We start from the raw sequence: 18021 nt of genomic DNA, 5'->3' as shown, positions 1-18021 counted from the left end.
AACGACTTACTTAACCCTGCCTCATTTCAAAAGCTTTCATTTCTTGAGATAAAAAAACAAATACTTTTTGTGTAACTTGTCTCACGTAATTGTTTTCTTTCTTTCCTCCTTTTAGAATCACATCACCTTCGCTGAAGTCACATGACGTTGAATCGTCCGTTTTGCAAACCCATTGGACATCAACGCTCTTCACCGTCCAATCAAAAATGTAATAGTCGGGGTGCAACGCTAACTCATTATGTACGGCTACTGTATAAGGTCTGTCTGTGTTGTTGTCTTGTCAGTCCCTGTATCATATCCTATGCCGCAGTCATGTAAAAAAAACTCCTCAATAGCTTGATGGGAAGCTCTTTGCTGTGTTTCTCCATGTGTTTACTGCATTTATTGAATCTATTTTTGGACTTAATCCCTAAATGAGGAAAATTGACCTGATTCAACTTGAATTAACTCGACTTGTCATTATAAGCAGAAATGCTGACACGCTGTGATCCAGATGCCACTTTATACTGTAGAAGAGAGGACTTCATCATGGAAGTGACTGATCCATTTTTTCCACAATGTTGGTCGGATATGTTCTTATTCATTCTGCCATCGCTTCATGTAAATTAAATTTCATCATTGGACTCTATTTTGTGTACAATAAGCATTGTTACATTATCAGTATCCTAAATAATGGGAAGCTAGGGAGCATTATTTTTCTCAAATGTAGCCTACTGTATGTTGTGTTGAATTTGTAGATTTGTAGATTCAAAAATGTCCCTGTTGCCACATACAGGGACATATATTTCAACCCCAGATTATGAGAAATGCAAACCAATGATGTTGGTTAGACTTTGATTCATGTTGCTTCATTTTTATTCATGTTGCTTCACTTTTATTCATGTTGCTTCATGTGGCAGTTCCTAAAGCTGATACGCCATCACTTGGAGCTCGAAGAGGGGTTGGTTGTCATCTGTGTGTCAGCGTGCGTGTCTCCTCTCTCTCTCTCTCTCTCTCTCTCTCTCTCTCTCTCTCTCTCTCTCTCTCTCTCTCTCTCTCTCTCTCTCTCTCTCTCTCTCTCTCTCTCTCTCGCTCTCTCTCTCACTCTCTCTTTATTCAGCTCTCTCTGGTGTGGAAGGGATATAGTGAATGGAGCACAATGTCGCTAATCGTTTAGTAATTACTTTAAGTCTATTGTTGATACATATGAACGCATGTGACAGGGAACTGTGTCACTGTCTCACAGGCCAATATTGAGATTTGTTGTGTTATGGTGAAACGTCATTGTCTTACTATGATTCTCTCAGATATTAATGTATGTAACTGAGGTTCAACAATACCACATCTGTCACTGGTGAAATTTAAAACGGGTCTTTCGTCCTAAGACACCTCAGAGTGTGCAGGAAAAAAACTGTACTTTGGGATGCAAGCTGCGATTCGATCGACCAACCCCAGTCAATGCGAAAATAGTTTTAAGAGGAGCAATAACATTCATTTTCTGACTGTTTTGCCCATGAGTAGAGAAGAGCAGAGCATAATATTGATGTCCCCATTATGTTGCCCCTGAAATCTATATTTTTGTAATGATCACTAAAGCACTGAACTATCATAAAGGACACAACAACACAGGAACATGATAACAGCAGCACTTTAAAATCAAGCTTGACTCAGAAACGCAGGCAAGATGGCCGCCCATACCGCTGCTGCTTGGAAAATATACGTAATTATGTCTAGAACATTCAGGATTTGTAAAATCTGCTAACATGTGCATTGCAAGACCTAACGGTTAGTGTTATTATATTCAAATGATGGAAAAAGTGAATTGTATAAAATGTATACATACTGTATCCTTCTGTCAGACATTATGGCTGTCTATTTTCTTATGGTTGTGCACTGTATGTATGTGTGTGTTTGTTCACAAAAAGTACAGTACATGTGTTAATGGACTAGTATTACTTTAACATAGCTATACCATGTTATACAAGTGCACATGACTATGTTTTGATTTTTTTATACTCTGACTTTAATATTTCCTCTATTTATGTTGTATTACAACCTCTACTGCATACTCAGAACTTTTTGTTACACTACATACTCATACATTTAGTTAAACTACATACTCATACACTTGGTTACACTACATACTCATACATTTGGTTACACTACATACTCATACATTTGGTTACACTACATACTCATAAATTTGGTTAAACTAGACTCATACGCTTGGTTACACTAGATACTCATACATTTGGTTACACTAGATACTCATACATTTGGTTACACTAGATACTCATACATTTGGTTACACTAGACTCATACGCTTGGTTACACTAGATACTCATACATTTGGTTACACTAGATACTCATACATTTGGTTACACTAGATACTCATACATTTGGTTACACTACATAATCATACATTTGATTAAACTACATACTCATACATTTGGTTAAACTACACATTCATACCTTTTTGTTAAACTACACATTCATACCTTTTTGTTAAACTACACATTCATACCTTTTTGTTAAACTTTTGGTCCATAGACAAGAGTTTCATGCAACCTAGCTACTGATCTTTTTTTTAAATGACAGGTTTTTCTTCTTGTTCTTCCCTGGTTTGAAGTCAGACTGTTACATTGTCATTATTTAGCATAGTGAATCAGTTTGTATGGATGTTGTTGATATTCTGGTCACCCAGTTGTTTTACCAAACTTCTATTTCATTCCTTTGTCTTTTTATCATGACCTTTTACACTGTAGACAAAATTCAATTTACAGTCTTGGAATAAAAAATAATTATATCAAGATTGCTCGCTCCTCCTGTCCATTCACTAACCTACTCTGAATACTAAATATCTTGCTATTTGCTTGAGTCAAGTTTGTCTGTTGTGAAGGATATGTTGAAAATCATCTCCAAATTGTCCTTCTTCCCTGACATGAGACAGATTGACTGACCTACACTGTAAAAGATGCACAATGTGCAGTAGGGTGACATCACAGTCTGTTGGGGACTCGTTCTGCCGCTGGTTCCTTGACTGACTCTCGGAGTCCTACGGAAGACAGACAAGAAAACAAACAAACAACCATCCATCACAAGTGGGAACAAGCGGCAGAGAGCCATTTATTACAGTCAGTCACCAGAGTAGAGATACATGCTGTAGAACAGAGCATTTCTGAAGCTGTTGTCTGCCTCCCAAACGACACCAAAACCCTTAGGGGATCTGGTCAAAAGTAGTGCACTATATAGGATATAGGGTGCCATTTGTGACACAGCTTTCCTTCATTCTATAGAATCTCCTGGCACACTGATCTGTCTTATCTGTCCCATGTGGGATGTATCAAGTGTCTCGGAGGAGTGCTGATTTATGATCAGTTTAGCCTGTTAAATCATCTTTTAATAACACTACATAGACGTAGAGATCTGATCCTAGATCAGCAGTCCTACTCTGAGACATTTGATACATACAGACATCTACAGGTGCACAGAGGCCACTTCTGAGGGGGTTTCTCTCTGTGATTTACAACAGCATTCCCACCTCTGGTTAAAAAAAACACATGGGAAAGGAATTGGTTTGTTAACTTAGTTCTGTCGGAAATACTTAAAGTGCTATAGTAGCGCTTATTCGAAGGAACATACCAGAAAAAAAAATGATATGTGATGGATGATGTGACAAATACAGTCCATTTCATAGAGAAGAGAAAACAGTCTCTCAGACTTACTATTACTGTCACCATACAATATCCACTCTGAATGAGGAATGATGAGTTTGAAGGACTTATCTGCATGACTTTGAAGTGTCTCTGTCGTCCTGAATACAATGTCTTCAATTGACAAAATCGCACCCATTCAATCTCTATGCGAACATTCATCCATATGTGAACTTCAAATCTTCAAAGACTTTCCAAGTTTGATCCACTTGATCCACTTTGTGTTGCCATGGAAATTAATTATGTATTGGACCAAATGGATCCTGGGGTTTCTAAAGAATCTATAGAGTTATTACAAACCTATTAGAATGTACTACATAAAGAAAGACATTCATATTCTGGTCTTGAATCGTGTTCACTTGAAGCAATTCTAAATATAACAATGTCCTTGTGGTCTTTGTTGCGAGCTGAAAGCACCTGTTTCAATAGAGACTGAAACGTTTTGTAAAGGGTGCTGCTGATAATACTTAATGTTTGACGAGAAAGCCGGAAGAATAGTAGTATTATTACAGTAAAGCAGGATGTCATTATGTTTCCATTCACAGTCATTTACATAGACGAGAGAAATTAAAAAGGTACCAATGTGGTCTTAATTTAGAATTTAGATTTTCCAACGATAATTACGTTCCAATTTTATTTGGAGGTGAAGAATACAGGAGTGGTTGACAGATGGGCAGCTTCTGTTATGCACATGCAAATAGTAAATGATGGTGGCAGCACTTAACTGGCAGTACTGAGCTGACCTGCCAGTCTGTCAGGATGTGTACACTCTGAGTGGAGTGACAGAGGGTCGCCATGGAGCTGTGGAAATACTCACCCAAGGCCATGTTGATCCTTCACCCCACCGCAAGGATTCTTCTCTGGGCATCTGTCTCCCTTTTCCAACCCCACCTCCACCTCTCTGGTCCCTCCTGGATCTGCTGACCTTCCATCCATGCTGTTGGCTGTCTCCTTTGCTGTCTTTAGCACAGCCAGAGAGCCCAGTATCTGGAAGATGTGTCTGGGTCTGGCTGCCCCTGGATACACCAGAACCACAACCACTATTATGCAGAAGGCTGGTGAGACTGTGGCTGTCAACTGATGCCCCAGAGAACTTTCTCACATTCCAGGAGGGGTGTTCTGGTTGACTGACCCGCACCTGTGCTCCGCTGTCCCCTACGGGCTTCCCAAGCAACCTCCAACCCACCGGTCTAGTTCCAGTTCCAGATGTGGTCGGGCTCACATGGTTCACATAGTTCATCCTAGAGGACATACGTCGGCACAGCTCCAGTATCTCACAGCCAGATGCTCTAATTGTGTTTTGGAGGTTTGGCAGGATTCTGGAAGGGAGCCGAGATGGTTCAGGGTTCTGTGCCACCATCGCCCTACACCGCCATGGCACTGCTAGTTCCTCTGCAGACTGCTCTACACACAAAACACATGAAGAGGCTGGGCCCCAATGGGACCTGGTCAGTGGCAGAAGTCGCTGCTTCAGTCTCTGTTGTTTGATGTTTGTTTGTTCAGATTGTGGTGAGAAATATTTTTTGCTTTGAGCAACTTTTCTATTCTTCTGAGGTGGAGGATCGTCGACGCCCGTTTGGGAATGCGTCTGAGCACAGTTGGAATTGGACGTGTTAAATCTCTCCCAGCAGGGGTTATTCTGGAGCTGTCTAGGAGATTTCACTGGGAGAGGAACGCGATTGGAAGTGAGCTTCTCCTCTATCTCCATCCCATCCCCCACTTCTTCTACTGCATAGGACCGTGGCCCAGTTATCAAATGGGACGACACTACGATATTCCTCACATCCAAACATCTGCAGTTCAGGTTTAACTCTCTTCTAACCCTCTGGCGTCCGTGAAATTCATTCTCATCTGGGGGAGAAAAACATTACGGGAGAATGTTCATGTTTACAGCTCTAATCTTGTCACACTACTCAGCTGTGGGAGTGTGTTAGGCTACAGCACGAGCCCTCGAACCAACGCATTGAAATCAGCTCATTACAAATGCAAAAGTGATAGAAGACAAAGTGAATCATTTACATGGAGAAAATGCCATCGTTACAGATTTAATGATGAAACAGGATAGGTATGTTTGTTCTCAGCCATACTACAAAGCCTTGACACTAATGTCAGTGATGTTTACCCTCAGCTTTTTCATCACACACATTCTTTAGAAAAGAAATAACATAAAAATAGCATAGGAAAAAAATTCCCTCAAGCAAACAGACCCAAAAGCCAAGAGTGTTACCACCCTTACGGAAAAACCACATCAATTTCACGTGATCTCATGTGAAGTTAATGTGATAACATTAAGCTACATGAGAAAACAAGATCTCGTGAAATAAATGTGACATGGGGATGGATGCAAAATTTCCCCAACATTTGAACATTTTCGCAGATGAAAGATTTTCAAATGTGAAACTGCAATGTCACATGTAAATCTGCAATTCACATGTGAGATTTACAGGTGAGGTGAAAACATGAAAATATAATAAAATGGTATGGGTGTTTCAAGGTAAGTGGTACGCTGTTCAGCTAAAATAGCGTAAACATCTTTCATCAATATGATTACACTTGACATGATCACTTAGTGCTAACTTTTCAATATGACCCGACCTGGGACTCACAATCTCTGGATTCTGAGTATGCTGATCTTTTTCCTGCACCACAAACTCCGTAGCATTCTCAGGAGTCATCTACAGATTCATTACCTATACTACATCTCTAAGCAAAAGAGTGCCATCTCCACTGCTATTTTACTAATCAGTTAATCTCACTATTCTCTCATCATTGATTTCATGTACTTATTTCAGCAATTTGAGCGTTTTCTGTATAGTTGTCTATCACTATGATAAAAAACAGCATTGAGTCTTCTTGGGTATGACGCTACAAGCTTGGCACACCTGTATTTGGGGAGTTTCACCTATTCTTCTCTGCAGATCCTCTCAAGCTCTGTCAGTTTGGATGGGGAGCGTTGCTGCACAGCTATTGTCAGGTCTCTCCTGAGATGTTCGATCGGGTTCAAGTCTGGGCTCTGGCTGGGCCACTCAAGGACATTCAGAGACTTATCCCGAAGCCTCTCGTGTGTTGTCTTGGCTGTGTGCTCAGTGTCGTTGTCCTGTTGGAAGGTAAACCTTCGCCACAGTCTGAGGTCCTAAGCAGGTTTTCATCAAGGATCTCTGTACTTTGCTCCATTCATACAGTATTTGCCTTCATCCTGACTAGTCTCCCAGTCCCTGCCACTGAAATACTTCCCCACAGCATGATGCTGCCACCACCATGCTTCACCGTAGGGATGGTGCCAGGTTTCCTCCAGACGTGATGCTTGGCATTCAGGCCAAAGATAATCTTGTTTCTCACGGTCTGAGAGTCTTTAAGTGCCTTTTGGCAAACTCCAAGCGGGCTGTCATGTGCCTTTTACTGAGGAGTGGCTTCCGTCTGGCCACTCTACTATAAAGGCCTGATTGGTGGAGTGCTGTAGAGATGGTTTTCCTTCTGGAAGTTTCTCCCATCTCCACAGAGGAACTCTAGAGCTCTGTCAGAGTGACCATCGGGTTCTTGGTCACTTCCCTGACCAAGGCCCTTCTCCCCCGATTGCTCAGGTTGGCCGGGCAGCCAGCTCTAGGAAGAGTCTTGGTGGTCCCAAACTTCTTCCATTTAAGAATGATGGAGGCCACTGTGTTCTTGAGGGAACTTCAGAAATGTTTTGGTACCTTCCCCAGATCTGTGCCTTGGCACAATCCTGTCTCAGAGCTCTACGGACAATTCCTTTGACCTCAGGGCTTTGTTTTTGCTCTGACATGCACTGTCAACTGTGGGACTTTATATAGATAGGTGTGTGCCTTTCCAAATCATGTCCAATCAATTGAATTGACCACAGGTGGACTCCAATCAAGTTGTAGAAACATCTCAAGGAAGATCAATGGAAACATTTCATACATTTGCTAAAATTTCTAAAAAACATTTTTCACTTTGTCATTATGGGGTGGTATTGTGTTTAGATTGCTGAGGATTGTTTTTATTTAATACATTTTAGAAGAAGGCTGTAACGTAACAAAATGTGGAAAAAGTCAAGGGTTTTGAATACTTTCCAACGGCACTGTATAGTGTATGCTTGATGCTCTGGGGACATCTTAACGACAAATGTCTGTTTGCCGGGCATCACCTGTGAAATCTCATGTGAAAGAATCCACATGTGAAACTTCATGTGAAATATCATCGCATGTGAAGTGTTCCAAAACCACATGGTTTCACATGATTTCACATGTGAAAGGTTATTTGATCACAAGAAAATCTCATAACATTTCACATGTGAAATCATGTGTATTTTCCATAAGGGCTTGCAACTTTGATCTAAATCATTTCCCCTAATTATTGCTCTCTTCATTTTTTTATTATTATATTCCATTATAATCCTCATCAGTAGAGAGCAGTGGGTATTTTCCCATAACCATTCCCCCCCCCCCCCCCTGACTGGATCCAGTTACAGATTGAGAGAGCCATATTTGAATGGCTGACACAACCTGGTCCTGTTTCAGTCATGATGAATCACTGAGCCTGACTATAATTGCAGTGCTCTGTCCACACAGGCCCAAACACTGATCGATGACTTACTCAAGCCAAAGGCTGTCTTCCGGAACAGTACCCTGGTTGGTCCACCACAGAAGGCTCTGGACAAGACATCTCTTAAAGCTCCCATCCCACCACAGGATAATAAATTAGGAGTGTTTTATAGACAAGGGCACACTCTATTTAACCCCTCACCTGCTGCAGTGCACTGTTACTGTTAGGATACTATAGGGACAGTACTTTTTGGTACAACAGTGTAATATGGGGACAGTACTTTTAGGTACAAAGGTGTAATATGGGACAATACTTTTAGGTACAAAGGTGTAATATTGGGACAGTACCTTTAGGTACAAAGGTGTAATATTGGGGCAGTAATTTAAGGTACAGTGTTTCTGAACATGTACAGTAATATTTTCGCGGCCGGCTGCGACAGAGCCTGGGTTCGAACCCGGAATCTCTGGTGTCACAGCTAGCACTGCAATGCAGTGGTCTAAGACCACTGTGCCACCCGGCGCAAATCTAAGGCCTTAGACCACTGTGCCACCCGGGAGGCCCAGCCCCAGTGATATTGGTGTATCTTTTTTTTTTGTGGCCAACTTTTTATTCAGTTTTGTCATTTTTCGTTTTTAGAGGGGGGTTACATGTACAGAACCAATCAAATAAATACATTCAAAGTTAATCCAAACCCATTCCCCCCCTCAGTCCCCATCCACCCACCCAGCATCCTCCCTCCCCACCCGGAAACCATGCTTTTTATCGCAGCAGTGCTGCCTGCCAGCAGTAATCTTCTCTGATTGATTAAGAGATTCATGGGGCTATCATCGTTAAGTAACAAAATAGATGGAAAGCATTGAATATTTAAAGTGGAACTGACAGTGTGTCAGCAACGTGAAATCTTATTAAAATCTGTTCATATACATCCCCAGGAAGAATATGACATCTTTTTTTTATTTTTTTTTACGAGTGAGCACTTAGATATGGCCATTTTCTGGCACTCATAAATTCATAGAATGTTTGGGAATCACGTAGAGTAAGGCATTTGTGAAAATTCTAAAGCAATATAGAGTGGTTAAGCGGCCGTGCGATCAGAAAATTGATAGACACTGTACTAAATAAAACCTAATAAAAACATCTGTCTTGTCCAGGACCAGAGTTTATGCAGACCAGTTCGCCATAGCCAATCAGAGCTACAGTAGGTCTTTATGCAAATCAACCATTTGCCACACGGGCCTTCCATCGTTCACTTTGAACTGGACTGTGTGTTTACAGGCAGTAGGACCAGCCATCGTTCACTTTGAACTGGACTAGGTGTTTACAGGCAGTAGGACCAGCCATTGTTCACTTTGAACTGGACTGTGTGTATACAGGCAGTAGGACCAGCCATCGTTCACTTTGAACTGGACTGTGTGTATACAGGCAGTAGGACCAGCCATCGTTCACTTTGAACTGGACTGTGTGTTTACAGGCAGTAGGACCAGCCATCGTTCACTTTGAACTGGACTGTGTGTTAACAGGCAGTAGGACCTGCCATCATTCACTTTGAACTGGACTGTGTGTTTACAGGCAGTAGGACCTGCCATCATTCACTTTGAACTGGACTGTGTGTTTACAGGCAGTAGGACCTGCCATCATTCACTTTGAACTGGACTGTGTGTTTACAGGCAGCAGCAACAGCGTAACTTTAGATCATCAGAATGCATTCATCAAAAGCCACAAAATACACCTGAATGGATTTCTGCAAATATGTAAATACTACAGGAGTCTTTACAACTTGTCCAAAACCACATTTTGACAACTGAATGAGAACTTGCCTGCCTGCCTGCCGACTCATTTGATCGATGCCAAATACATTTGTTTGACAACTAAGTTGTTCAAGTGTGTCAGAGTGCGCAGTAGGTCATTACTAATTCAGAGAATTGTCAGATGTCTGTTCTTAAATTCAGAGCGTTCCGCTCTCTGAGCGTTCAGGTGCACACTGCACTATTGACACTGGACTCTGGCCGAGTAGGGTTGATCCAAGCGTTCCTCACAATGTTGGCAGTCAAGCACCCAAGCTAACTGGCTAAAGTTGGCTAGCTTGCTAGCTATTTCCTGTGAGAGAACACCTCACTCTCAAATGAGAGAACACCTCACTCTGACCATTTTACTCGGCATAGCAGAACTGGTGCTGCTGGCAACAATTTAATAACTTTTTTTGACAGTCATATTCAGCGGGTGTTGCGTGTTTGTAAATGCATCAGTTATATTGCACTCTGGCACACTCAGATGTGTGCTCTGAAATCGGAGTAAGTCCGAGTGAATTTATGAACACAAGAGATATGCTAAATGGATAACAGTCATTTAAGTTCAGCATAGCTAGCAGAGCGATTCACATTTCTCGCTAGCTAAACAAATGGCACCTGCATCTCTAGCTGTAGCCACCAAAAAATTCTATGAGGGGAAAAGGTAACATGACATCTTCTCAGCAGCTAGCTGGCTAGTGTAACAGATGTGAAACGGCTAGCTTAGTTAGCGTGGGCGCTAAATAGCGTTTCAATCAGTGACGTCACTTGCTCTGAGACCTTGAAGTAGTAGTTCCCCTTGCTCTGCAAGGGCCGCGGCTTTTGTGGAGCGATGGGTAACGATGCTTCGAGGGTGACTGTTGATGTGTGCAGAAGGTCCCTGGTTCGCGCCCGGGTATGGGCGAGGGGACGGTTTAAATTTGTACTGTTACATTGATGCTGTTGACCCGGATTACTGGTTGCTGCGGAAAAAGGAGGAAGGTCAAAAGGGGGGTGAGTGTAACAGATGTGAAACGGCTAGCTTAGTTAGCGTGGGCGCTAAATAGCGTTTCAATCAGTGACGTCACTTGCTCTGAGACCTTGAAGTAGTAGTTCCCCTTGCTCTGCAAGGGCCGCGGCTTTTGTGGCGCGATGGGTAACGACGCTTCGTAGGTGTCAGTTGTTGATGTGTGCAGAAGGTCCCTGGTTCGCGCCCGGGTATGGGCGAGGGGACGGTTTAAATTTGTACTGTTACACTAGCTAGCTAACGTCAGGCTCCGTGATGTTAGCTTGCTAACTAAATAGCTACATAAATATATACGCTAGCCTATTAGCCACATTATGATTGACTTAGGATCATTGCCCTTGTTAGTGTGATTTCATTGTCATTCCCAGCTTTAGTTACATTTGTCCATTTATGTCCAAAATATTGAGTCATTGACACTGAAACAGTGCATTCCAAACTGTGATTTACGTTCTGATAGGAATATTTTTTGAACTAATGTACCAATAAATCTATTAGTGAATTATATTAATCATGCATTTAACTGCGTACATATATTCTGCCAACAAATCTGACTTCATGGAATTTTGTACCTATTTATAAAACCTCTTATAAAGTTGTTTTTTGTTGCATATTTTTTTTGACTGATATTATGATTGTCTGTTTGTTTCAAATCTGCAAAGTAGTTAAAACACTGTCTGTTCCAATTCTAAATTAATTTTGTGACTTTGCCTCTGAAGCGTTTAACTGCATATGACATGCATTTATCCACATCATATGAAGGAATGTGCCTACCTAATTAGGGGACACAGTGAACAGTTGGGAGTTGGGGCCTTGGTGTTAAATACAGTCTGTGAACAAACGTAAAATGTATACATTTGTGGTTCATATTCTGTTCCAGTTAAAGGGTGGTTCAGAATCAATTAGATCTGTGGACCATACTTTTTGCATGGCTAGCTCTGAATATGAACTTTCCAAAAGTTGTTTATATATTATAGAGCTCCTTTCGGGAGCCCAGATAATTTATTGATAAATCCCATCATTGAATGTTTCGGTAGTTGGGTTTCCCAAGGGACTCCCAGCATAGCTGGCCTAAATGGTAAATATAGAGAAAAAAAATTGTTGCCTGCTAATGTGTATGTATCTATCACATCTTGGAATGTTCTAAAACCATTACTGTATATGATATCGGCAAAGGTACAGACTCCACATTTGGACTATTGGGGGGGATGCAAATGGACAGCCTTCAGATAACAAGGCATGATTGTGACATATTGGAGTATGGGCATGTCCTTTTGATTATCAGTTACATATACTGAACAAAAATATGAATGCAACATGCAATAATTTCAAAGATTTTACTGAGTTACAGTGAATGAATGAATGAATAAAGGCAAATCACCTCGATTGGACGGTATTCCTCCTATCTATTTAAAATGTTTGAATCAATTAGGTCCACTATTGCTCGAAATGAATAATACAGCCGTCCACAAAGGTTCATTTGGGAGAGATGTGATTACAGCACAAATTATGCTTTTATTAAAAATAGGTAAGTATGCCACCTAGTGTTCTCACAATCGCCCCCTATCTTTGATAAACACCGATATTCAACTGTTTTCCAAAATGTTGTAGTCCTGTCTCGAGACATAATTACCCAAATTGATTCACACTGGCCAAAGTAGATTTGTTAAAAAGCATTTATCCTCGGATAACCTCCATTAGATGGTTAATTAGAAACATCAGCTCTCTCGATGCAGAAGAAGCTTTTGATAAACCTAAATTGGTCATATGTCTGGTCTTTCTTGGAACATATGGTAATTGCTCCAATTTCATTAATATAATTTTAATATTAATATAATATATGTAATATATCATTTTTATATTAATATAATAAGCCAACAGTCAATATCTGCTCTGCTCCGTTCAGAATCATTAGCAGTAGACAAGGCGATCCAATTTTGCCTCTGCTATTCTTATTATCCATGGAACCCCTGGCCCATGCAATTCGTCAATTGATGAAAATAACACAAATTTCTCAAAAATATACTGATGACTTCATCTCATTATAAGCAGAGCGATATTTTTTATATATCTAGACAATGTATCTCAATCGCTCCCAAACACATTGAAGCTCAGAGATATATTTAGCTTCATCTCAAGTTATAAAATGAATCTAATCAAATCAGCCCTACTGCCTCTCAATACCTCGATGGAGGACTCCATCTCTACTTATGGAATCCAAATTGTTTCCCATTTTAAATATTTGTAAGTAGATATAATTCCCTTTTGAGATAAAACCATTGCCAGCAACTTTAACAGAACACTCAAATCAATTCAATCCTTCCTCAGTAGATGGAATAATATCCCAGTTGCTTTTACCGGCAGAATATCTATTGTCAAAATTAATATATTGCCATGGCTGAATTTCATATAGTCCAATGTTCCCCCCTTCTGGGAAAGATGTAGGAGGACTATCTGTACCAAACTTTAAATTGTATTCCCAGGCACTAGCATTTCGCTCCATCATAAATTGGTTTACGTCCAACTGTCCTCACAACCGCAGACAATGTATAACCACGCCAACCCAGGACCTCCACATCCGGCTTCTTCACCTGTGGAATCGTCTGACACCAACCACTCAGACAGCTGATGAAACTGTGGGTTTGCACAAGCAAAGAATTTCTGCAAAACTGTCAGAAACCGTCTCAGGGAAGCTCATCTGTGTGCTTGTCATCCTCACCATGGTCTTGACCTGACTGCAGTTTGGCATCGTAACTGATTTCAGTGGGCACTGGCACACTGGAGAAGTGTGCTCTTCACGGATTAATCCCGGATTCAACTGTAGCGGGCAGATGGCAGAATGATGCTGATGTCATTTTGTTAACATAGTGCCCCATGGTGGAGGTGGGGTTTTGGTGTGGGCAGGCATAAGCTACCGACAACAAACAAAATTGCATTTTATCGATTGCAATTTTAATGCACAGCGATACCATGACGAGATCCTGAGGCACATTGTCGTGCCATTCATCATCGCCATCACCTCATGTTTCTGCATGCAAGGATCTGTACATAATTCCTTTAACTTCTCTAGGGTAGGGGGCAGCATTTGGAATTTTGGATGAAAAGCATGCCCAAATTAAACAGCGTTCTACTCAGGCCCAGAAGATAGGACATGCATATAATTAATAGATGTGGATAGAAAACACTCTAAAGTTTCCAAAACTGTTAAAAATAATGTCTGTGAGTATAACATAACCATTCAGGAAGTAGGATTTTTTTTGTTTGTTTGTAGTTTTCTATTCAATGCCATTACAGTATCCATTGACTTAGGACTCAATTTGCAGTTCCTATGCCTCTCACTAGATGTCATCAGTCTTTAGAAATTGTTTCAGGCTTGTATTCTGAAAAATTAGGAAGTAAGAGCAGTCTGAATGAGTGGACCCTGCCATGCCACAGAGCTTTTTCATGCGCGCGACCAGAGAGAGTGCCTTTCTTGTTTACCTTTTATATTGAAATATTATAGATTATTTAGGCAAAAAACAACCTGAGGATTGAATATAAACATCGTTTGACATGTTTCTATGAACTTTACGGATACAATTTAGATTTTTTGTCTGCCTGCTGTGACTGCGTTTGAGCCTGTGGATTACTGAAGAAAATGCGCGAACATATATAAATGCGCGGATATAAGGAGAGACTTTATCGAACAAAAGGAACATTTATTGAATACATTTTGAGTGCTTCTGAGTCTTCTGAGTGCCACCATATGAAGATCATCAAAGGTAAGGGATAGGGATAGGGGGCAGTATTTTCACTTTGGATGAATTGCGTGCCCATAGTGAACTGCATCAAACTCTGTCCTAGATTGCTAATATATGCATATTATTATTACTATTGGATAGAAAACACTCTGAAGTTTCTAAAACTGTTTGAATTATGTCTGTGAGTATAACATAACTATTAGGGCAGGCAATCTTCCAAACAAGTTTTGAAATTCTGAAAGTTGGGGAAACTTTGAAGTCATCGCCCCCTCCTTTCCCAACAAGATATGGATCTGGAAGCACTTCCAGATGTCCTCATTCAGTAGAAAGTGTAATGGAGCATTTACTGTGAACTTTGACCTAATGGGAGGGAAAATAGTCAGTGTCGCAACAGAATGCCATTTTGCTGTGGCGCATTTCTCTGTGGGTGCTACGGCTGTTCCAATCGGCCCCAGATGAAAACGTATGATCCGGTTGGAACGTTATTGGATATATATGATAATAACATCCTGAAGATTGATTCTCTACTTAGTTTGACCAGTTTATTCGATCTGGAATATATATTTTGGAAGTTTTCGTGCGAGTTATCTTGGACCAGCAGTCAGTTTTTGGGCACGTGAGCTGAAAGTGATAGCAAATGCAGCTACTTGGACACTAGTATTGGACATTATGGAACAAAACAACGATTTTTGTGGAACTAGAACTCCTTGCACTACATTCTGATGAAAGTTCATCAAAGGTAAGGGAATATTTATGTTGTAATTTCGTATTTCTGTTGACTCCAACATGGCGGTTACGTCTGAGCGCCGTCTCAGATTATTGCAATGTTAGGCTTTTTCCGTAACGTTTAAAAAACATCTGACACAGCGGTTGCATTAAGAACCAGTGTATCTTTAATTATATGTAGAACATGTATCTTTAGTCAAAGTTTATGATGAGTATTTCTGTTATCTGGCGTAGCTTTCTATAATTCCTCCGGATATTTTGGAGGAATTTCTGAACATGGCGTCAATGTAAACCGAGATTTGTGGATATAAAAATGCATATTATCGAACAAAACATAAATGTACTGTGTAACATATCATATGACTGTCATCTGATGAATATTTTCAAGAGGTTAGTGATTCATTTTATTTCTAATCCTGCTTTTGTGATTTTATCTTTGTCTGGAAAAAATGGCTGCGTTTTTTCTTTGGTTTGGTGGTGGTCTAACATAAATATATGTTGTGTTTTCGCTGTAAAACATTTAAAAAATCTGACATGATGGGTAGATGAACAAGGTGTTTATCTTTCATTTGAGGTATTGGACTTGTTAATGTGTGAAAGTTAAATATTTCTAAAGAATATTTTTGAATTACTTGCGCCACCTTTTCAGCTGAACGGGGGGGGGGGGGTGGACCCAACATGTTATTAAGAAGGTGTGATCGATGCTGAATGCGTGTAGGCAAAGAGCTCTCCAGTAGGTGTACCAGAACATTCATGGGCCATTTTCTCAAAAGTGGGGTTACAAGTTTTATCAACTTTCAAAGCAGAATAACTTTCCCGTTGTTCCTCAACTACAGTGTATGATATACCATTTTCTAGCTCTGTGTCTCTACTTTTATCCAATGTAAAAAACACAATTTCAAATGTTGCTTCATAGGACTGAATCCATGTGGTGGGTCACAAATATCCTCATTGTTATTAGCAATGTGGTCTAAATTAAGTTAAACATAAAAATGTAATAAAGGAATTGTGCGGAAGCCCATAGGGGACTAACGATCTATCCTAAACAGTTTAGCCCATAAGGATGCAATGTGCTGTAGCCCCACAAGGAAGCAACCCCAGTCTGTATGGCATTTCAATATGTTGACCATTGTTCATTAATTTAGCGTGGAGTCATCATTGTCTAAATGCCCTGGAACATAGGCAATATAATAATAACTAAGTCCAATCTTCAGCAACAACAATAATAATAGTGTTCCTTTAACCGCATTGAGGGGGTGTCCTCATCATTGTCTGATGCTGAGGGCTGCATCACAGACACAAGCTAGGCTGCGTGATTGTGCTTGAATGGCATACCTACATATTGAGCCAGCCAAATTGGGGTTAGCCTAGATCTGTCGGCTCATCCCTTTGTCTGTTGGGCTTGATGTGCTTATAGAACAAGTCTTGAACCTCCTTGGCAGTAGAAAACTTGTTTGTTGTATTCTGGAAGGTCAAGATGAGTTTTGTAGGGTGGCTGAAGCAGCATCTCTAATATTGGTATTTCTGAATGTTGCTACATGTACAGGCACAGCAACATGGGTGTTTCTGTTCATAATAGCTGCTTCCTGGTTCCACAGTATCATTTATCCCAGCAGGTGAACCAACCCACATTGTAGCTACAGTGTCACTCTGTAGATGGGCCTAGCGCCCCCCCCCCCCCCCCCCCCACCACCCGCACGCGCGCACATACACACACACGCTCGCGCGCACACACACACACACACACACACACACACACACACACACACACACACACACACACACACACACACACACACACACACACACACAGTACTGGCTATTGCACTCTCTCCCGCTGTTCATACACAGAGCCACTACAGAGCCATTAAATAAGAGTGCCATAGGGACGTCAGTCAGTCAAAAAACATGCACGCAAACACGCACGAGCATGCGCATACATCCGCGGGCACACACACAAACAAGATACAAAAAAAAACATGGGGACATCTGTCGGCATCTGTTGACTACCTTTATGAGCCATTCATGTTACATTTACTGAACACGATGATGTGTTCTCCTTTTATTCTGGTTTTATGGAGCTTTGCCATTACCCAATGTTCAGCTTCGCTTCCAGGAAAGGCAAAGGCTGGAATCAGGATTTTGAGGTTTGTTATGATCTGAGACTGATTGATGGTGACTGAGTGAAAAGGTCTGATTACTTGCCGCTGGGTCCATTATCTGGTTCGGAACCCTCCCAAGCGCTGCACAGAGGATTCTCCTTCTCTCTTTTCATCTTTTCTGAGAAGAGGGATATGGAGAAAGATAAGCAGGAGCCACAATCAAAATGCATTCTGAAAATCCCTGTCAATTAGGCTTCAAAACATCCCAGCAGTTAAGTCTTTAAGTATGTCATGTGAACAATATAGGGTTTTACACAAGATGATGCTGTTGTAAATAGTGCTATGAAAACATTCTAATGCCTATCAGGAAACACCTCCAGAATAGAACACTCAGACGCTTATTTTCAGAATGTGAGAAAATACTCTCTT

General features: G+C 40.9%; 2 protein-coding genes across 5 annotated transcripts in view; one reads left to right on the top strand and one right to left on the bottom strand.

Annotated features, from left to right (window-relative positions):
- Positions 1 to 2789, top strand: part of plppr5b (phospholipid phosphatase related 5b) — a 109822-nt gene extending 107033 nt beyond the window's left edge. For all 4 annotated transcript variants that reach the window (XM_021620529.3, XM_021620526.3, XM_090189756.1 and 1 more), the window contains one exon: positions 116 to 2789. In XM_021620529.3, the coding sequence (XP_021476204.1) occupies positions 116 to 145 (30 nt within the window). In that variant the 3' untranslated portion in view covers positions 146 to 2789. The remainder of the gene's footprint in view (positions 1 to 115) is intronic.
- Positions 2024 to 17961, bottom strand: LOC110535498 (uncharacterized). Its single transcript, XM_021620525.3, has 3 exons — positions 17696 to 17961; positions 4510 to 5543; positions 2024 to 3034 (listed from the first exon to the last, which is right to left on the bottom strand). Exons 1-3 carry the CDS (start codon positions 17820 to 17822, stop codon positions 2858 to 2860), a joined length of 1338 nt encoding a protein of 445 aa, XP_021476200.3. The 5' UTR covers positions 17823 to 17961; the 3' UTR covers positions 2024 to 2857.
- Between the last annotated feature and the right edge of the window lie 60 nt (positions 17962 to 18021).

The sequence above is a fragment of the Oncorhynchus mykiss genome, chromosome 11, assembly GCF_057628025.1.
Source record: "Oncorhynchus mykiss isolate SJ-2025 chromosome 11, ASM5762802v1, whole genome shotgun sequence".
In the NCBI taxonomy this organism is placed as follows: Eukaryota; Metazoa; Chordata; class Actinopteri; order Salmoniformes; family Salmonidae; genus Oncorhynchus; species Oncorhynchus mykiss.
Note: the sequence above shows the minus strand (reverse complement) of the source record. Positions and strands in the feature narration are given on the sequence as shown.

Coding starts and splice junctions, on each gene's coding strand:
- LOC110535498 (XM_021620525.3), bottom strand. CDS start 17,822: ATGCATTTTGATTGTGGCTCCTGCTTATCTTTCTCCATATCCCTCTTC. Junction 5,544..17,695: donor ACCAGATAATGGACCCAGCG/GCAAGTAATCAG, acceptor TTTCTCCCCCAG/ATGAGAATGAATTTCACGGA. Junction 3,035..4,509: donor AAGGATCAACATGGCCTTGG/GTGAGTATTTCC, acceptor TGTCTTCCGTAG/GACTCCGAGAGTCAGTCAAG.